Genomic DNA, 22,262 nt, shown 5'->3' with positions numbered 1-22,262 from the left:
AGTGAAGAAGTAACACATCTGGTCCACACACCCAGAGGAGAGGTTGCTCAACTATGCGGTTAACTTACTATTGTCTAGACAAGTGAATTATGTAGCGTGTAAGGAAAATAAAGTGACTACTTGTCATCTTTCTCCTTCTTACAATCTGAGAGTGTCTTAGCAGAAGAAAAATTTGCATGTAGGTCACCCTAAGCTTCATTATGTAGCTGAAAAACATACCGCTTTACTTCAAGAACTGATCGGCACCCTGTATTTTCTCAACGTGTGGATCAAAGTCTCAGGAACTCAGGGCCCCACTCTCAAACCTTTAATGCGGACTCTTTGATATCAGAAAGTTTTATGAAATTATTTAATTTTTTTCTAGGTAAAGTACAATTGTGAAGTGAAGGCTTTCTATGACCAGAAGATAATAATATGCATAACAGATAATATCAAAGGGAAGTTCCTTTCTTCCCCAGTAATATGTTTTTTCCATTTTTCAGTTTTAAAAATAACCATCTTTCTCTCACAACTTTAGAAGTTACAGCTATTTCACTAATTGTACTAAAAGTGCTAGAAGATGTCAAGAAAATTGAGTGATACAATCAAACAGCCTCATCAGGTACTTAAGGCCTTTTAACAGTTACTTTTAAAATCTGCAGACCATCTAACCCATGCACTGAATTTTCATTTATATAAAAATACATTAATAAAGATCTACATAAGAAATTACGCTGAAAAAACAGTTCATAATGTACCTTCCAGTTTTATAATTAGTTCTATAATCTGTAATCAGATGATTTAAATCTAAAATAGCTGAATTAGAAACTAAGTAATTTCTTTCTCCACCAGGAATCATTATATCTTTGGAATTTTGCAAAGCGTTAATGAGTTTTAGAGAAATTATTGTATTTCTTATTCACTTTATTCCCAGCGGTTAACACCATACCTGGCCTATGGCCCTTGCTAACTGAACAGGTGATGAAGGAATATATAAATATGTAATCATGAATGCTGTACGTTGCCGTGGGCAATGTGCACTTTTTTGCCCGAAATCTTAAGGGAAAAATGAGGATGTGCATTATACATGGGTGGTACCTGAAATATCTTGTATCTGTTCTTGTGTTTTGTAATTATTTATTCTGTAAAACTTATTGTACCATAATATGTCCAAAAATAAATGCTAAAATTCCTTTATAATACAAAAAACAAGGATCTAAATGTACATAAATAAATAATTGAATTTAAAAATTAAAAGGAAAGATTTTTTTTCCTGGAAGCTTGAGCCAAAAACGTGGGTGTGCATTATACATGGCAAAATACAGTAAGCGATTGGCAGAAGCAGACTCCCTGGCCACTGCTCCCACCCAGGGCGTGAGTGGCACTTCCCTGTCTCAGCTCAGACCACTGACCCTGTCCTTCCTGACTGGCTGGGTGTCCTTTCTGACTGGATGGTGCCTTTGCCTTCTGGGTCCTGAGGCAGAAATGCGCCTGCCTCTGGACAGTGCATAATCGGGTGCAGAGACTACTCATGGGAGAGTCAGAAGCCCCAGGGTCCGGCTCTGCCACCCCGGGGACTGAGCTTGTCCGCACGGGAACAGGACAGCTCATGAAACCTGCTGCTAGCTGGGCCCTGTGCCCGGCACGTTGTGAGCAGTGAAGGACTTAACTCATAAAACTCCAAAAGGGAAACGACTTATCCCCATTCTACACATGAAGAAAAAAAAACAAAACAAAAACCTGAGGGTCAGAAAGATGAAGGAACTTGACCGAGGTCACAAATCCAGGAGGCAGGGCTGCAAAATAGCTCTAATGCCTAAATCTATCACTAGCAGCAACTCTAATGATATAGATAAGAGTTCTTCAAACTCTGAAGCACCGTACAAATATGAGCGATCTTCATCATAACTGTCAATCTCCTGTATTTCCCTTGCCGCCTCATGGACACCTCTTGCCTAAAGGCAAGAAGTACCACTTGATACAGCAGTGGAGGCTCTGGCCTGGTCTGCTGTGTTCCACCCCTGCACGGTCTGTTTAGATCAGCAGGCCTGTCTGAGTGTGTTCACACGGTTATCATTCCATAGGCACAAACTCACTATTCGAGAGTGAAGACTGCTCACCATTTTATAATCCATATAAATGACAGCAAGCTGGTGCTGGTGACACAGGATCCGGCCCTCAGGGGGTCAGCCCACCCAGCAACACGGCTTCCTAATAGCAATTTTACGTACACGAAAGCTAAGTATGCTGGGGCTTCAGGGTCGGGGCTGAGGATTCAGGAGGCTTGGCCAGCTCTCACTTGGGCTTCTCATGCCCTGGCAGGACCTCACTCTGGGCTGGGTGCCCACCATGGACACCACGAGTGCCTTCCTCGAGGAACTGGGCGATTTGGCGAGTTGTGCTCACCTTACGTCCCCCTGGCTCATGACAGCTGTGCTGAGAGCCTGTCATTGGTGCCGACTGGAGTGACCGTAAGAGGTAAAAGACTGCAATGTCAGAGCGCTCACGGGGGTCAAGTCTCCACCCACTCTCTGCAGGGCAACCTCGGCCCCTTGGCTCAAGTCCTAGCTCAGCCACTTCCCTTCTCTCTGCCTCGGTGTTTTCATCTGCAAAATGGTGACGAAGTAAAATGCACCTCAAAGGGATGTTACAACAAATAAAAGTATATTATTTCTAAGCACCTGAACTAATATTTGGCAGGTTAAGCTGTATGAATGTTTAAGTTTTTAAAAAATTCTAAAATCATTTACGAATCCCCACACTTTCTACCTACAGGTGCCATTACAGAAGACACGGATTTTATAGACAACTGAAAGGCTACTCACTGAAAAGAATTTCATCGCTTTGAACTCCACCAAGGCAAAAACCAAAAACCAGCTGACAATTTCACCAGAGAAGCCTGTGTACTGTGACGTTACCTGTGCAAAATGTGGGTGTGAACAAGAGGGCAAGATCTGTTTCAACTAAACAAAATGAAACAACTTTTAAAAGCACTCTGAGCAAAAGAAGGTCACCCTACGTTACGTCCTAAATTCATACCAGCTTCTGCTCCCTCTGCAAAGCATATGGATACTGCCAGAGTCCCTGGAGGGCTAGGGGCTAGCGAGGATCCACTCCGTGTGCGTGGCCTGTGGGCATCTGCTCCCCACAACCCCCAGCGGCTAGGTGGGTGCTTACCAAGAGTCGGTTGTATTGTTCCAAGTTATTTTTTAATCACATGTCCTTCCATTTTGTAAATAGACAAAATACAAATACAGTAAGAAAAAGTTGTTTCCATAAAAACTAGGTTTACTGCTTTGAGGTAACTTAATAAAGGTAATTCCTAAACAGTAGTTACTGCAAATCTGAAAGCAGGTGGAGGGATTGAGCAAAAAGGAAAAAGGACTCATGGACATGGACGACGGTGTGGTGATTGCAAGGTGGGGTGGGACAGTGGGAGGTACCAGGGGACTAAATGGTAATGGGAAAAAATACAATAAAAATAAATTAATTTTTTTTAATTAAAAAATTAAAGATTGGAAAATCTAGCCGCTTTCTGTCATCAGATAATACCCTGTTGTTTGAGTTCATGCTCAGATGATGTCCAAGGACTCCAATCAGTGGGCCCATATTAAAAAAAAAAAAAGCTTTGCCCCGACATCCAAACAGTCAAATAAATGTCACACTGCTACCTTTTAACTAACAATAAAATGTATTTATATTAACATACAGGGTCCCAGCACTATTTGGCCCTCAGCCAGTTCTGTAAATAAAGTTTTATTGAAACATAGTCAAGCATATTTATTTACATATTGCCCATGGCTACTTTTGCTTTACAATGGCAGGGCTGAGTAGTCACAATACAGACCCAATAAATAAAAACAAAAATAAATGAAATATTTACTATCTGGCCCTTAACAAAAAAGTTTGCTAACCTTGCTTCTAAAGATCAGTTCTGTGCAAGACAGTGCTTTATGAGGTATGACTACAACTGTGTTTCTTAAAAATGGTTGGCAACTTCGCCATAGTAAATTAATTCCTCAAGGTCACCCTAACAACGAGAGGCAAGCCAAGTGATTAACTAAGCCACCGACACTGTCTTACGACACAAATTTCCCCTCAATTTCTCCTTCAAGAGTGCCTCCCGGAAGGATTCACTGAAGAGCGTGCTGTGGAGATTATTCCAGATGGGAAGGAGGATCCTGCACAAATGTACTCTCTCCTCTGCCTTGACACCCCTGCCTGTCGACCTGCACATCTCAGCGGCTGGGACGACGGTACCTCTCTAGACCCTGTAGTCTGGAGCTAACCCGGAGGAGTGAGAAGGTAGCCTCGGCCCCCTTTTCACAGATCATTTGTGTCTCCAAGCACGGCACTGTCTTAGGAGCCTGGGTTGAGGGTCCATTACCCCTAAACACACAACCAAGACCAAACTCGAAAGGGAAAACGATAGCCAATGAAAAGAGAAGTTGCACGCATGAGTGTAAGTGTGAGTGTTGCACCCGTGGTCACTGGGTGGTGGGTCTAGGGGTTGGAGTGCTGGGCCAGAGGTCAGAAGACTTGGGTCTCAGGGCTGATTCTGCCACTAACTAGGTGCGTGACCTTAGGCAAGTGACCCATCCTCACCAGACATACGGTGTTAGACAGCTGTCCCTGAGCCCCCTTCTGGCTCTAAAGTTCTAGGGTTCTGTGATGCCAGGCTGAGGATTCTGTGCCGTTACTGCCAGTGCCTGGCACAAATGAAGCACTACATAAATGTTGGGTATCATTATTGTTTTGTAAGGACACAGTGCTCGCTCTTCAGTGGAGACGTGGATTCATCCTCACAGTCCCAGTCAGCACTCAAAAAGCAAATTCTAACCAACAGGGCATAACCATACACAGCGAAGACTGATTTCCACTGGCCTTCTCCATCAACACAAGGGAAGGCTTTTTTCCTTCTGGTTGTTGTTGACGGCGGTTCTCAGACCCACACCCAAGCTACCACCCTCCTACGTATCTCTAACTAGCACACTGGTTCGATCAATAGCCTGTATTTTGAACTGCGCTGTAGACTTTTCCCCCTAAAAATCTGGATTCAGGTTGGGATTAGAAACTGGAATTCAGGATTGGGAGTATGCAAATACCTTTTGTCTTCTTCCCATAATATATATAAACCCTTTCAGGGAGGAGGTTGTCTGTCAAAATGGTAAGTGCCATTCAGTCTTGAGTTTCCAAAAAAACCCAACTAGTCAGCTGAGGGTGTAGGAAAACTGTTAGTACCCACCACGATCCCTCTGGCCTCACCACCTTGGGGCCAGCCAGCCCACTTCTAGCTACCTACCGATCTTGGCAACTTTTTGCCCAAGAGTCTTTTCAGAAAGCACAGAAGCCTCCTCTGCCCACGAGCCTGGCAGGCTGGAAGTGTGGGGAATGAACACCCACCCTAGCAGCAGCCTTCTGCCAGCGACGGATGGGCTGCAAAGACCCCAGCCACCTCACCCCAGGTGGGGTCACTCTGAGCCACGTGTCTATGCTGACTGCCTCCCCAGGGGGCTGCCCGTCCCACCTCCGCACTCTCTTGCCTTTGTTTCTGTGTTGCTTTGTTTTACATTTCAGATAAACTATCATTCAAATGTGTGTCCGATGGTCTGTTAGTGGGTAATCCAAACAAAAACAATGGGGGTAACATAATGAATTCTTTTAACTCTGAATAATAAGCATTTAAACTTTACTCATCAGAAAATCAAGTACAAGGATACCATTTGCTATTACAATGCAACTCACTTTCAGCTCTCCTGTATGCCTACATATACATCACAGCTGACTATATTCCAAGAACTAGACATACAATTGGTGAATGGGTCAATCCACTAGTTGCTTTAACTGGGCTGCCCAGGGGCATTCATTTTTACCAGGCACGTTGGTCCTTTCAATAGCAAAGACTGCAAAACATTTGCAAACACTAGCTTCTGGCCGCTTGACCTTCCAGGGATTGTGCAATCGATCTCTGTAGGCAAGCCAGGGTCAGCACGATGAAACAGAAGAGGAATGTGGGAGAACTTGAGGCCTGTTCTCCTCCTGACCTCACCCTCTGCTCTCAGTGCGAGGCGGACCGCCCCATCCCCTCTCCTGCACACGGACCTCTCCGTCACGTCACCAGTGCCGTTCCCACTCCAGCCCCATTCTCTTTCCTTTGGGGGAAGGAGGGGAACTAAGCATTGGGCTGTTGTAACTCCTCCTCCCTGCCACCCCCACTATATTTTGATGTACGAGTAAGGGTATTGCCTTTGCTTCTTAACCCCGAAGACATGATAAAACTCAGGTCTGAGGCAGCTCCATATGTTACTTTAAATGCTACCTGTTCTCCGGGTATCGAAAATGGCATATTTCACGGTATAGACTCAATCAGACGCTCCTTAAAAACCCACAATTCCAACAGCCATCGGCAGGCAGCACATTTAAACTGCATCCTGATGCAGACAGACTCCCTGGGCCAATTCCTTCTCTGAGTCACGCTGCAGTGTGGGTTTTCCAATGTCTGCTCAGTTTAAGCAAAAATGTTGACACACGGAAGCGACCCCTTTTCTGAACTTCAGTGGAGGAAGGAAATGAATTTTGGAGGTGGGAGCGGGATCAAATTATTCACATGATGTTAAAATATATTTGTCCAAAATGAGGCCATCGTTTCCCATTCCACAGCTGTCTGGGAAAGGCCGGCTGCATGAACCACACTCCGCCAGCCAGTGGAGGGGACCCGTGAGTAAGGACATCATAGTGCTTTCCTTGACAGAGTTACAAATCTATGAGGAGGCCTGGGCCAGACCCACCAGTAACATAACACAAGGCAGAATGGGAGATGGGGGAAATGGCTTCTGGCTGGGAGCGGGCGTGAAGGTTTCACAGAGCAGGGGACAGTGGCGCCATGCTTGGAAGGGTCACTGCCTTCCTTTGGACAGAGAAGCTGGAAGGATGTTCCAAGGGGAAAGATCAACACGCAGGAGGCTCAGCACCAGGGAGGCAAAGAGGAGGTCCAAGGAAGAGCGAGTAATCCAGCGTGGCTGGATGGAACCCAGGTGTGCGCCCGCTGAGAAGACAGGGAAAGCAAGCTGGGGCCAGGTTGTGGCAGAGCTCAGATACTCAGCTTTAGCGTCTGGAAGGCCGTAGAAAGCCAGGAAAGAATATTAAACACAGACTGGCGCAACTAGAACGGCATTTGGGGAGGATTATTCTCGCAGACTACAGTTGACTCAAAATGCGGAGAGAGTAGACATCATAGAAGGAGCATCTTTTACACGTACTCCCTTAATATCAACACAAAGGGTATGAGGACAATGGTTGATTCTCACCACAAACATCCTCCTCTGAATAAGCAGCCGTATCGCTGATACACGAAACTCTATTCCCACCACAGTGGCCACGTAAAGCATATGATCTTAAGTGTTCCTTCTTGGTTGTGTACAACGCCCACAGCACACGCTGGCTATTTCTATTAAAGTCGAAGCTGACTCTGGGTCTTTCCTCAATGATGTCAACTTTATGACCAATCTAGACACCAAACGTCATCATGCGGGGATATAAGTATCTGTAATAACAAATTAAGGAAATGAAATTCTTTTTTCCAATTCCATTTTCACGGGCGCCTAAGCCCAGTTCTCCATTTGTGTCCACGGTGTCAATACTTGAAGTTACACCAGACATGCAACGACTATCATCCCTGCCACTCACTGTGGGAACTCTCCAACCCTGGACGACCTCACGAACACGGACTGACTGCCTGGGTGTACTTCTAGTCATCACAGTATCTCATTTACTTACCATGCAAAACCTCTGTGGGAAGTATTATGAGCCTTGAACTTCCAGGGCAACATAAAAGGTGTGAAGAGATTAAGAACTCTATCTGGGATCAGACAGCCATAAATTTCACATTTAAACCCAGGTCTGTTTAATAGGATTCTTGTTACAATTCCTCCAAGCTGAAGGAATGTGTGTTGTGTGTAAGTTGCAGCCAAAACCCATCAATTACTTTAAAACTGCTATCAAAGGAATGCTTCTTTTTTTAGTCTAACGGTTTCCTCATTTAACTACACCAATTAGGAATTCCTAGGGCCTCACAGAGATGTTTAAGAAACTAACAGACAGCCCGGAGACTTGAGTGATGCCACACTGAAATACACCACATGGAAGTTCTAGTACATGTCCTTTGCCACTAAAGAAGGTGGCTAACTGGAGGCAGAATGGGATAGCTTCGAAGCCAGGCGGAGTCACCACCTGGGTGGTCCGTGAGGCCACCAAATGGTCTTCCGTAGAGGACACCTGGGAGGACTGAAGAGCTAGCCTCCAGCTTCTAGGACCACGTCTCAGCCGCAAATGGCTCCACAGTCATCACGTGTTTTGCAAAATGCACACCGACCCGTGAGGAGTATGAGTGAGAGCAGTGCCAGAGAGTCCTAAGCAGGGTCCCACGAGATGCAGGAAAGGGCGGCAAGGTCCCTCCTGAGTCCCTCCCGGGCGCAGAGTGAGACTCAGCACCTTGCAGTGATCACGTGCGTGCCCATCAGCTTCAGGCACACCTCTGCACTGACCTGAAGTAAGAGGGCTCGGGGCTGGATGGCCTGGGTTCGTGTTCTGGCTATGTCTGTTTCCTCTTTGTTAAGTCATCTGTTCTGACTTCCTAGTGGGGCAAGGGTTACAAGGTATCAATTCCACGCAAGTGCTGAGAAGAGGGCAGTGGTTCAACTAAATCTCAGTTTCTTTTTGTTGGCATTGGTCCATACCATCTCCATCGCTGTCAAAGCAGGCTATGGGGTCTAAAAAATAATTTTTATGTTTTCAGCTGCTTCTCTCACTGAATGAAGTATTCTACCATGAATAGTCTTTTTTATTATGAGACACAAATACTAAGAGCTTCTAGAAAACTCTGGGGGGGAAATGAGTTCTAGTTGATGTGACTTAGAAATTCACTCTACTTAACCTGCCAGACAGTCATTTTACTTTTTAAAAGGGATTAATTCTACTTTTTGTAAAATGTAGGAATTATGTAGCAACAAACAGCATACATTCATGTAACCATATTCATATTTGGGGGCCCTACTGCAAATTGATCTAAATCAACTTGACTGCTTCTTTTTTAGGATCTTTTGTTAAATCACACTAGCTTCCCACAGGTAAAGGCTGATGGTCACTACCTGCTTTTCAACCAGGCTGTCCACTGCAATGAAAGCAAATTCCAGGCCAAATTCTGCCCCACATATAAATATCCATGGGCAAGAAGTCACAAAAATTCTCTACTCTCTTAATACCCCGTTTGCCCTTTAGGAACTCCAAAGCACTGCAGCAAAGACACCCACTGCACCTGGCCATTTTCATCCTGGGTACGCCGGTGACCTACATATAATTTTCAGCCCTGGACATGACCACGTCCCGACCTGGCACATGAAAATCTCTCACACAAGCCTGCTTTCTCCTTACCCTCCACAACACCTTGGAGGCCCATTTTAAAGATGACAATACGTAGGTATTAAAGACAGAATGACCCAGGTCTTCAAGACACCATTGGGAGGAGAGCAGCCCAAGAGAGCTGCCCAACCAGGAACATTCATGTGGGATTTAGAGGAAATGAAGACGACGCTGTGTGTGGAGCCACTGACAGTGGAGGAGTTTGCTCCGAGAGCCTTGCTGAGGCCGACAGACCGATGGTCTAATGGCAGGGCCAGCGAGCGCGCCAGGAGGACCAGGTGAGTGCGCCGACTGTTTGTCAAGCGAGGGAGACGTGGGCCTGCATAGGGCTCTGGCCCCCGACTGCGGAACAGCGGGAGTGCTGGCCTCATTGTGTGCTTAATTTTTGGCCCTTGTAAAAATCGAGGCTCATGGATAACCTTCCCAACTAATCACATATTTCATAATAATGAAAACATGATTTCTAACATGACTTATGCTCCTAAACAAACCCTCTAGCCTGGATTTTTGATAACATCCCTGTTTATTTTGATAAACACCCAGGATATTTTCAGGTATTTGAAAATACCTGACCACAGGTATTTTCCCAGCCACCTCTGAGAGTGGAATTCATCACAACGTCCTTCAGACAGTAGCTAAGCAGCCCTGGAGTGTGGATTCGTGGCTAGCCCGTGACTGAAGTTGGAAGTATTTGACCACGGGTACAGCACAGTCACCGAGAGATTAGAATGGATGTAAACTCTTATGCGGGTTGGTATTTTGTGTCCTGGATGACTTCAAGTGTTAACTAAGCACTCTGAGGTAGAGATTAAAATAATTCACACAGTGACTGTTTATATGAAGTATTTAAAAAAATAAATTACAAACAATAGAACAGGCATCTAATTCACAGCCATCATCAATTTTACTTATTTCTCTGCTCACTCTAAGCAAAGGATCATGGGGCCTACTCCTAAGTGTAAGATTAGATCAATAAAATTAGCCATCTGTCCAAGGACAGCTTTAAACTCAGGTTGTCTTTAAGTATTATGTTTCCAATGCCCAGATGTTACAGAAAAGCGCCTGCTGGTACAACTCCTTCTGCACAATGTAAACCATTAACTGGCTAATACAAACGTATTGCACCAGGAAAAATAAAGAGCATTAACATTGCATTAAATCTGATTCGGGGTTTCGGGTGCCCTGTCAGCAAACACGAGTGTTAAGATTCAAGTTGCTCAGGATTTGCAGAGTCAGACGAAGGAAGGAGAATCTTCGAGTGACTTGAGGGGAGTGGGGAAGGAAGAGACCGGCCATGAGGTCAAAGCTTTGGAGAGTGTCCTTGGTTGTTCCAGTTGGCTAAGGTAATAATAATTACTATGATTACTGCTAGATAAAAATATCTTATCTTTGTGTAGCACTTTAGCTTTCAAAGCACTAATCTGCTTTATTTCCTTTGATTCTGAAAATAAGCTGGTGAGGTTATCTGGGATAGGTGGGGGGCAGGGGTTGAAAGCTGAAGAAATACAAGAATCCTTAACAGAAAAAGGAAGAGAGTCTTTACCTTTCTATGTCTCGAGTACTGGCTCATGAATTCCTCCTATTGACTGACCAGTGAGCAAACCTGGACCATTTCTCAGCTCTCTAGCTTCGTGGACATTTTCACCAACCTCCAGTCACACATTAGTCTGGATAATTCTCTTTTAAGAACAGCTGCTTCCCTATCGCCACCCCCCCCCCCCCCAGCCTACAAAATTTCACCAAGGCAATTACTAGGCAAAACTCATCTGTCACCCTTGGGGTTATTGGTTCTCAACGAAATCCATTCAAGCAAGACCACAAAGTTGGCGGCCACATTTTCCAAATCCAAAATCAAGGCATATGGTCAACCAAAGAGATTAGCCAAAGGACATATATGTGTATATGCATAGCCCATGGACACAGACAACAATGTGGGGTGAAGGCCCGGGAAGTGGGGGCTTGGAGGAAGGGGCAAAAGGTGGGGGGGGGGCGGGGATGGGAGACATCTGTAATAGTGTCAACAATAAAAAAGTCTGAAAAATTTTACAACTCAGTACAAATCAAATCACATGTCAGTGGTCATACATTATTAACGTGTACGGAAAAGGGTAATGGTGCATGGCATCCTAAGTACCTGCGTTTATCACCATGCCTGGAAGACAGTCTTTCCATTACCCTATACATTCACGCCCCCCCCCCCATTTTATATATATTGCCTTTGAGCTTCTAATCCTTTTTAATACTTTGGTACACACACTGCCTCATTTAATCCTTAGAGCAAACGTAAACAGTAGGTTCTTTCCTTACCCTATGTTTACAGATGAGGAAACTGGGGCTAACGGAGCAAACACAGCGTACCCTGTGTCACCACACAGCCAATAAAACACGGTGTCACAACCAGAACCTAAATGTGCCGAACATCAGAGTCCGTGCTCTCACCCAAGCCCTCCTGCGCAGCCAGGAGACACTAGGCTCAGAGGCTGGAAACGGCCCTGCGGGAAATAAGCGGGGAGCGGCTGGTGACACACAGTTCAGCGTGGCTTTCTGTTGTTGATGCTGTGGGGTTTCCTCCTTTTGTGCAGCCATCTCTTCAAAGAATGGGTTGGAGAAGCCAGGATGAGTAGGAGGAGGGCCTACTCGGAAGAGACCTTTGTCAGGAGCCTTTAAAAGACCGCAAGTCCCAACCCCAACCTCCGGAACATGCGCAGAGTCTGAGCACAGGGTTTTCCGGGTGGCGGTACCCGTGCATGCAGTTGCCGGCAACCGCACGGGCCTGGATGAACCAACGGGAGGCTGTCGGCGTCCTCCAGAGCGCCTGGGATGGAGGTATGCAGGGCAGGAGGCCATGGGAGGGGTCCAAACTCTAGTTTGCCAAGTCTCAAAAGTGGTCACTGTGACTCACGTGCACCAAGTCACCTGAGGTTCGTGTTAAAAAGGCAAATGACTGGGATGCACTCCAAAAATTCTTACCCACGTGAAAATTACTTGTTAGGGCCAGAGACGTGCTCTGAGCCTGATTTGGAAAGTGCGCCCTCTGTTGGCAGTGCTTTGATTTGACTTTCACCTGAGTCTTCCCTCTCTTGCTCCCTTCCAGCCCCATAGGCCTTCCCCATCCCATGAGATCAGAGGTTCTTTAAGATGGAATATCTTTTTTAAAATTTTATTTATTTGTGTTTAGAGAGAGGGGAAGGGAGGGAGAAAGAGAGGGAAACATTGATCAGTTACCCTTCACATGCCCCCAACTGGGGACCTGGCCGCAACCCAGGCATGTGCCCTGACAGGGAATGATCCTTTTGGCTCGCAGGCTGGCATTCAATCCACTCCGCCACGCCAGCCAGGGCAAGGTGGCAGTATCTTCCAGCTCATTTCAGGAGGCTGAAGCCACACTCTGGGGATCTCCTTCAAAACAGAGGTCCCCCACCAATGGAATCAGGGGTGAGTCTGGGGGCCTTCCCTTACTAACTGTCATTCAGGCTCTGTAGTATCTCCTTCCCTTTTTCCCTTTTTCTACCCCAAAATAGCAGGTGCATTTCCAACACCTGCAGTGTGACACACTGCAACTAAAACAAGTGGCAGGTCTTGGCCATCTCCATCAAGACATCACAGCATTCGTTTAGCCGGATGGGAGAAACTACGGTCCTGCCGCCGAGCAGGTGAGGCCGGAGAACACGGACTCTCCACAGGGTAACCCTGAGGAAGCCAAGGCCCCACCTCAGCCTCAGACATCCGAACCCCTCCCTTCCGGAAATCTAGTTCTGAGTCGCAGGACCACATTGGAGCTCTAGTAGCCCACGAAGAGATGGACAACTACTCCCCAAAGAACATGAAGGTTAGAGAAGGCTTGGGTTCAAGGTAAGAGACAAAGACACAAAACATTGCTCAGTTCTTTCCTGGCCAAGTCACACTTCCATGAAAAAGAACTCTGAGAAACAAGTACTGCCTCATGTTTTACTACATTTACCCCTGACCTTGACCTCTCTGTCCCTTTACCTCACAGAGAACCAAAGGAGGGAGGGCAGGAGAAAGAGAGAGAGAGAGAGGGTGGGCTTCTTTATAGGGATTAGATATGATGAAGGACAGGAGGGCTGATGGAATGAGGGTGGAAGGAAGGTGTTTCTGCCTGAAGTAACCTAGCAGCTAGGTGCTGGGGATGTACAGACGGGTCTACCTCGGAGGCCTGCAGGTTTGGTTCCAGATCACCGCAGTAAAGCAAACACCACGATGAAGTGAACCACAGGAATTTCTTGGTTTCCCAATGTGTGTTGAAGGTATGTTTACACTATGTAGTCCATTAGGTGTGCAGTAGCATTACATCTAAAAAAACAACGTACAGACCTTAATTTGTAAAAGTCGCCAAAAATGCTATCACCTGAGTTTTCAGTTAGTTGACATCTTTTTGCCTGTGGAGGCTATTGCCTTTAATTTGTAAAGAAAAATAAACAAATTATACACACACACCCCCCTCAAATATGACCGTGCAGTGCAATAAAACAAGGTGTGCTCTTTCTGTATGTGTGCATGTCTGGTGGCCTTTGTGGGCTCCGGTTTCCCCCAGAAGCAAGACAATCAGGATCGGCCTTGTGGTGGAGTATGGTTGGTTGGAAAGGGAGAAGGAAGGACATGCAGAGAGAGGAGCCCCCCAGATTCCATGCTTTGGGAAGGGGCCTTGGAGGAGAGCTGTAAGTGAGGGGAGAACCAGTATCTTGTGAATACCAGGATATTCGGGGTGGTGTGAGGGAAGTACAGCAGGAAGACAGGATGACCCTTGACCCTTGACCCTGTAGACATCCAGCCTCACTCCAGCAGCAGCACAGGCATTCCCCCATCACCGATCCACATGGTATGTTATCCAGGAGCTAACCCTGCTCTTCCAGGCTTTGGTTTTTTCCTTCCTGAGTTTCCCTGGATCCTCACTTGTGTCCAATTTTACAGGTAGAGGAATGCAGAGGAAATGGAAGGGAAAGTTTAGAAACCCGCACCTCCCTATGGGTGACTGTGGAAGCCCGGGTTATCCAGGGAAAACCCTGAATCCTGAAACCTATCCTGACCTTGTCCCATGGACCCTGGACGTCAGGCAAACTGGACAGGAGGAAGAAGAAGGAGGGTGGGGCCCTTGGGCAGCCTTCCAGCCCAGAGAGTTCGTTCACACCCAGAGTTACCAATCTGATCTGCCCTTGGGAGCAGGTGGGGCTTGGCACACACGCATGCACCTGGATTTCCCTTTCCCTCTTCCCACCTCAAGTCAGAAGACTCCCCTGCACTTGTGGGTGAGACTTGGGGTAAGGGAGAGGTGCCAGAGATCACTCAAGAGGGTCTGGTGCAAGTTCAAGTTCAGCTTCTACTGTTAACTTGGGCAAGTCCCTTAACCACCCTCTGCCCAGCTGTAAAATGAGGGCTTTTCACTTCCCTCCTGTAATTGAAACGGAATGCAGACCATCCCCTGAAAATGAAGACCTGGGGAACTAACTGTGGTGCCCTGCCAGTCTCAGAGGCCCTGTTCCACCGCCAGACACCCCGGAGGGCCTCAGCTCCTCCCAGGCCTTAGCCCCCAGGAGCTCAACAAGACAAAGCAAGTGCTCCCTCACCCTGCAAGGTGACACCCCTGGTTCTTGTGGATGAGGTCAGCAGACAGTAGCTTCCAGAGCTCCCTGATGGTATCATTCACATTCTGCTACATCTGGAGGCCTGGGTAAAATCCCACATACAAATGTTTAATAGCATTTAACAGGACCCCCACCCACAGCAGTGAGGTAACCCCCTCCACCTGGCTCTGTCCTACAGAGCTCCCCTGTTCAGCCAGGAGGCAACTACCCTCCAGGGCAGGCTGCATGCCTCTGCCCACACCTGCTAAGAACTCTGTTTCTGGTCCTGAATACAAGAGCCTGAATTCCATTCCCCCACTTACTAGTTGTGTGGCCTTGGGTGAGATATTTAATCTCTCTAAGCCACAATTTCATCTACAGCAACAGGGGTAACAGTGGTACCCACCTCACAGAGCTGAGGGTTGATCAAACACATCAGTATGTGTCAAGTTCTTAGAACAGTGTAGCAAGCACTTAATTAGTGTTATTGTTATTTAATTTGACTTAACTTGAAAACCGTCATTTCTTGTGAGTCTCAGAAAATGCAGAGGTTTCCTTATGAATGCTCAATGACAGAAGATGAGCTATTTGGGGTGGAGGGAAGGTGCCCCATGTTGGACCAAATTAGACTCTTAATTGAAGCTGCTTCTTGGTTTTTGTCACCAGAGGTGGGTGGGATGGGGAATTTTCAGGTTGACTCTGAATCCAAGACTTCTCCAACAAAGCTGGACTTGTCAAAAAGCAGATTTAGCAGTGTGGGAAGACAGAAAGGGTCACCAGATAAAAGAGGGCTGTAACAGCCCGCCTACACGGTGGCCACGCTACCGTCAAAGAATGGCACACAAACCAGTTTTTATTGAGGAAACAAGCTACAAAGAATCCCCCATATGGATACTCACAGGAGTTGCTGGTGTCTGGGGAAGATTATAAATTAGCTGGTGGCTGTTCACATCAGAGCCAAGCGGGGCCCACTCAGTTTTTAATCTGGACCAACTTTCTGATCAAAACCTAGTCTTTCCAAGGGATGTAAATGAGCCCAGGAGGAAATTTCCACCCCCCTCCCCCTGAAGTTTATAAAGTAGCTGTCATTTTAATCTGAGTAGCTTTCCAACCTGAAAGCCAGTGTCTGGTCAAAATTATAAAGTAATGAAAAATTTGTCTAGGCTAAACACAGTCCAAACACTCCTCCTGCCTCAAATTTGGTGTATTTAATATGCTAATGTGTTTAACAGGTGGAGTTTCCACGATCAAAACCCCATCTATGCTTCAAATAAAACCAAAGAGGCCAAGATGGCAGGCTCATTCACGGCATGGTTACCAGAATGAGACTGTGCGTGAACCAGGTAGGAAATATTTCTAGGAGAGGGACTGCAAAAAAGAAGAAAGGAAATATGGCAAATTATGTGAGCAGTTTGATACAGCAGGCTTTTGTAAAATGCTTTGCAAAAAAAGAAATCTGCTTAAATGACTGAAATCTATCCTAAAGAACACTGCACACTGTTCATGTGTAAGAACTACAGAGAGAACTGTGCATTGTTCAAAACTGCGACTAGACAGTTTACGGGAAGAAACCCGTGGAGTGCAGTTGATCACGATGGGGTTATCTTAACAAGGAAAGTTAGAAAGAAGCCCCTCATGGACATCCTGGTAGATGTGCGCATGTGTGCGTAGGAGCAACTGATACAATATTAAACTGCTGCGATTGTCTTCAAAGTGAATTGAACAGTGGAAATAGAAAAATAGAATAGCTCATAATTCAAGTGTGCCGCAGGTTACAATAATGCCAAGGCAGGTAGCAGGGCCCAGGTGACGGTAGATAGGGCTGAAGGCAACAAGTCACATTTCCAAATGGAGAGATCCTTGAACGGCAAACATACTGAAGCAGCCGTATGGGAATCTGCCAAAACGATTTCCTTTGCCCTCTGATAGATGTCCCCTGGTTTGTCGCTTTCTTATAAAAACATTATTTGTGAAGACAAACGGCACTTTCTGCAAAGTTTTGCAGAATGCATTCAAATAAGAATACATTGTTTTCCATTGTTCATAAGATATAATTAATCCCATAAGTCAACCTTGCTTACAAAGTAAACTAAGAAAAAACAGATTTTTCAGAATTCTAAATATAGTGTTAGAAAAGAATAGAAATTGTCACTTGGGAAACAATGGTTAGAACTTTATTGCTTAGAATGTTCTACTTTGAATGATCTCACAACACAAGCCAAATCAAAGTCAGTGCAAGTACAGGAAGACTTTTTACCAGGTGTAACGAGAGGAAATGCAAGTTACTGTGCTTCAAGGTCTCTCCGACTCCTTCTAATAGCCTACAACCCGGACATTTTTGTTTAAATCTCAGAGCGAAGACAGAAGTTCAAAACGAGATCAAATTAACCCACCGGGTCCTTCTTTCTGAGAAAGTGGCCCCAGAGTGAAAGCCAACGCTCCCGTTTCAGGCACAGCCCTTCAGAGCGCCGAGGGCAGGACCAGAGGTGGGCAGAGGGGACTGCAGGCAAATCTTCAGACACTTAACAGGAAATGGCTGGGCTCTGGACAATGTGAATTCAATAAGATGTTTGGAGACGCAGGAGGAGCTGTCTGACTCTGCAGAGTTGCAATCCTCTGTAATTTAGACAACATGATCTCTAGCCCAGCTCTTAGCTCTCTGCGATCAAATGCAGAGAGCCTTCCACCTCTACTGTGTCTGTGTAATAGATCATTTAACAAACATCCCTGGAACCGCCTGGTGGGGCGGGAGGTGGGGGGGGAAGCGCGGGGTAGGGGACGTCTTTTTTCTCAGCCCTGGACAGAGATGAACCCAGTTAAACTGACGCTGGTAGAGGTGGTGCGGGGACCGCTTTTCGTCCTCACCAGGGACCAGGACCAGGACCAAGACCAGGACCCGGGCATTCCGGGCGTGGTGCCCCCCACCCCGGACACGCTGAGCGTGTTACCTGGTTTTCGGAGAGCTTCTCCAAGCGACACAAAGCCGGGTGTAAGGCTGGAAGCCAGGAGCAAGAGCCGGAACAAGATGCCTTGGATTAAATCCATCTCACCACGGGCGCCTGCAAAGTTTCACCAAGTCCCGGGCGCGCAGAGAAAGGGCGTCTTCTGGGGGACGTGTAGGACGCCGGCCCCGCGAATCCCCTGGCCGGGGTGAGGAGGTGGGGGGCTGAGGAAGCCGGACCAGCACCCTCCGAGGAGTCCGAGGAGGCAGGACAGCAGGCGGGAGGTCGGCGTGCGGGAGTGAAGCCGGCTGCCAGCGGCAGGGCTTGTAGGGGGGGCTGGGGGCGGGGGCAGCGAAGGAGGCCGACGGGGAGGGACCCGCTGGCCGGGGAGGGAGGGAGGGAGGCTGGACCCGCCCGGGGATGGAATTACAATCCGGTGGAAGTAAGAGGGGCAGGCCCTGAGACAATTTACTCTTCGCCCACCTCTGGGGCAGACAGCCCGCCCATCACGCCGTCTAACCACCCCCAGGTCAACCCTTCCCAGCTGGTGACCTAGATTGGGGGACTAGGAGGGGCAACTCCAACCCCTAGAGACCCAGAGTAGGAGTTCGGTGACGGCGAATCCAACACTCTCGGCCGCGGTCCTGACCCTGAAATATTGCGGCGCCTGCCCCCTCCCTGGTTGGACCCCACTCCTGCCGCTTCGTCCTAGGTGGCTGCCACCCAGCCCGGCGCTTTCCCCCGCAGCTCCAGAGGTAGCTCTGGTCAGTGCAGCGCACTTGGGGGCAGGGGGAGGAGAGGGGCCGCGATTTGCAAGTGCAAGCCGGAGAGAGGAAGAGGGGCGGGGCCGGCCGGGTCTGGGCGCTAAGAAGATAAATGGGATTTAAGACGCGCAGATGGAAAGCTGCAGCCGCGGCTTCGAAGGAGGCGCCGGGTGGAGATTACGGCCGGGAGCGGGGGAGTGGGATCCCCTCGCGGCAGAGGAAGGCAATTTGAGACCCTCCAGGGGCGGACAAGAAACTCCAGGTGAAGCCTGGCGTCCAGGAGCGGGACGCGAGCTCGAGCCGCTGGCGGACAGACACAGACCCGGCTGGGGCTGGGGGCGGGCGCAGGGTCCTGGGCACTCCGACGTCCTGGCCTGTAAAGGCACCTTCTCCGCATTTGCTGCCGAACACGAAATAAAATGTGCTTTTGCCAGGGAGACCCTGGGGCGTAAGTCGCGTTGCACACTGGCGTGCTGAGCTCCAAGCCAGGGAGAAGAGAAAGCAGATACAGTAAATAGACCAATAAGGAAACGCAACCTCGCCAGATCCCGGGGGAAGATGAAAGGCCCTAGGAAGTGCCCCCGCAGAGGGAGGCAGAGGGAGACAGAGGTCGCTGCTCAGCAGGACCTCGCTCGCCCGCCCCAGCTCACAGGGCGGCTGAGACTCCCCGGGGTCCAGCCCTTCCTTGTTAACTGAGAGTTGGGAGAACCAGAGGGAGTAAATGTTGACTGACATACCTTCCCCCAGTGAAACGCCCCCCGCGAAAGGGTCTGTGCTGAGCCTGATCTTGTTTGTCAGCAAAGCCAGGATACGTGCCCTTCTGGTGGCATTCCAGGCCCAGGTGTGCGGCTGTCCGTAAAGTCGAAGTCCACTCCAACTTGAGCATTTGGAAGTCTTAGCTTGTCCTCTCACGCGGCTCTGGAGCAGAAACGTCGAGACAGAGCGCTTTTCACTTCCAGGGAGAGAAGGAAGCCCCATCTGGAAGTCCGGCACTGTGCCTGGCCCCAGGGCTGCCCCGTCCAAGGCCCCAGAATATCAGCCCCTGAACACTGTCAGAGCCCCTGAACGCATCTCGGTGGGCCCTGCCTCCCACGGGCAGGACTGTGCTTTCAGCACCCTTGGCAAGTCATGTGCCTGGGCTTGAACTCTGCCAGCCCAGAAGCTGTTGGAAGCCCTTCCCACACAAAAGTTCTTACATCAGACCTACGGTGCCACCCACAGCCAAGCAAGCATCACCATGAAGATGCCTCCCATGTTGGTTCTGCTCTTTCCCACTTAAAAAAGGATTCTCCCTGATGGAGACACTGGAAGCAGTAGTAACCATTAATGTTTATGTATCGTGCGTGCCAGACACTCTGAAGTACGCAATCATCCCACCAATGGCCGTCCCAGGTAGGTGTTGCTATTGGTGTTATCCCCATTTGACAGATGCAGAAACTGAAGCACCGGAAGGCTTAACAAAACCTGCCCAAAGTCAGGCAGCTGCCACGAGGCAGACTCGCGATTGAGGCCAGGTCGTCTGGCTCCCAAGACCAGGCTCCAGGGAAACAGGTGGAGAGCAGACCCGGGGCGGGCTGCAAAACAGGACGTGTGGGTGCCTCATCTCGGGCCCTGCTTACAGTCTGTCTGGGTAAAATATCGGGGCTGGATGAAATCATCGCTGAATTCCAGACTTTGCCTTCTTTTTATTATGTGATAAAATACCATCATCTAATGGCCTGCGGGCCATTTTTGCTCTGAATATGCTTTTTAAAAGACCTGCACAAGTTGTTTGTGCCAAGTTTCGCAAGCCTGAGTTTCGGCCTCCTCGCTGAGAGCGGCACCCTGTGCCCACATCACCGCCTCAGACTGGGCCCTGGGCCTCCTTTGCATCTTTTGCAGATGGCCATCGGCGATAGGGAAGCTGGTTCGGTTCCTCCAGAGGCCCCCCTTATTTCTTCCTTGAGGAATTACCTCTGATTACATTGTTACACTTCACTTTTCAGTGCCTCCAAAAGCTCTGGATCTTCAGACCACTGAGTTAAGACCTTGCTTCTCGAGAACTGCTTGTTACAACCTAGGGTGCACATTGGATGGACCCTTTCCTTTGCTAGTCAGATCGCATCGCACCAAGGTTCCCTCTTCCTTCAGTTGGACAACCGCTTTACGGCTCTTGTAAATCTGATAAAGACAAACATGGCCCTTGCCTTTCACTCGCTTCCTGCCTTGTGGAAGGAGGAGGGCTGAAGGGGGCAAAGAGGTTTTGAATGTTTCATTTTTAAAAATCTGTTCCAATTCACTGGAGGTCTAAACTCAATTAATAAGGTCGCCAGCAGAAGAGTGACCTGCCCGCTTTGCTCAATATCATGAAAGAAGACTCTGACCTTTGCTCCACAGAATGGATTCGGAGGCCTTTAGCAGAAAGGAAAGGCAAAGTTGCCAATTGTAAAATGTTTAGAAAGTCCCCAAGTGAGAGTGAGAAAAAGACAGCCGCAAAGAAATTAGATTTAATCTATTTTTGAATAGGTTATACGCACATATAAAATCTGAAATGTGCATCAGGCAGAGTGTACAGTGAAAATTAATTTTCCCTTCACCCCTTCCTCTCTCAGAAGCGACCGCTGTTACCAGTTTCTTGTGTATCTTTCTAGACATATTCTAGGAACAAACAAGTATCTACACATATGTTTAAAACAAACACAAACAGCTTGTTCACACGTTTTAACCTGAAGGTCCTTCCAAATCAGCAAACGCAGATCTGCCTCCCTCTTCCTAACTGATGCGTAACATTCCGCTGTGTGATGTACAGCAATCCCTTCTTTCTTCTGTTGTTTTCAGTGCCACTGTTATAGACTACACGGCAGTGAACGGTCCCGAGTGTGGAACATCTTTCATGTTATAATAGGATGTGGGTACCTTTCTAGACCAGCCATTGCTCAGCCAAAGGCTGGATGCCTTTTCATTTGGATAATTTGGCCAAATCTCCTCCCCAGGAGACTGTATGAATTTAAACTCCCACAAGCAATATTTGGGCGTGACCATTTATTTGCACACACTCTCTCTCATCAGCACAGTGCCCTATCAAACTGGAACGATGTATCACATACACGTAGATCCATGTTTGAGTCAATATACCACATACAAAGAAAAGTACTCGGGCAGTAAGTGCACTGACCTGGCATCGCAGCAAAGCGGGCGGACTCGTACAACTGCCCCAGACCGAGACCTGGGGCACGACCAGCACCCCCGCTCATTTCTCCGCAGGCCTCCTCCCTAGATGTATGTATTTTTGATGAAGTAGGAAGAGATTTTAAGCTTCCCATTCACTTTCAATTAAAACACACAAATATAGTAGGTCAGCAGAACATGTAAGCACACCCCATCCGCAAGCATTCATGGGACTTGATCCCACTATGTACAAGGCTCTGTCTGAGAGCAGAAAGACTGATAGGAAAGAAAACACAACATTGTCTTCTGCACTCCGGGGGACTACAGTTTTGTTGAAAGAAGACAGTTACGCAGCCACCTGTTCCACAAAGCGCAACCAAGCACCGTACAAAGGTGCAAGCAAGACGCTGTGTGTCGAGAGGAAGACCCTG

General features: G+C 47.8%; 1 protein-coding gene across 6 annotated transcripts in view; it reads right to left on the bottom strand.

Moving 5' to 3' along the window:
- Positions 1-18,230, bottom strand: part of EGFLAM (EGF like, fibronectin type III and laminin G domains) — a 140,432-nt gene extending 122,202 nt beyond the window's left edge. For all 6 annotated transcript variants that reach the window (XM_071219814.1, XM_045186328.3, XM_045186329.3 and 3 more), the window contains exon 1: positions 17,927-18,230. In XM_071219814.1, the coding sequence (XP_071075915.1) occupies positions 17,927-18,023 (97 nt within the window). In that variant the 5' untranslated portion in view covers positions 18,024-18,230. The remainder of the gene's footprint in view (positions 1-17,926) is intronic.
- Between the last annotated feature and the right edge of the window lie 4,032 nt (positions 18,231-22,262).

This window comes from Desmodus rotundus, chromosome 1 (assembly GCF_022682495.2).
Source record: "Desmodus rotundus isolate HL8 chromosome 1, HLdesRot8A.1, whole genome shotgun sequence".
In the NCBI taxonomy this organism is placed as follows: Eukaryota; Metazoa; Chordata; class Mammalia; order Chiroptera; family Phyllostomidae; genus Desmodus; species Desmodus rotundus.
The sequence above is the reverse complement of the archived record's forward strand: the minus strand, read 5'-3'. Positions and strand labels throughout refer to the sequence as shown.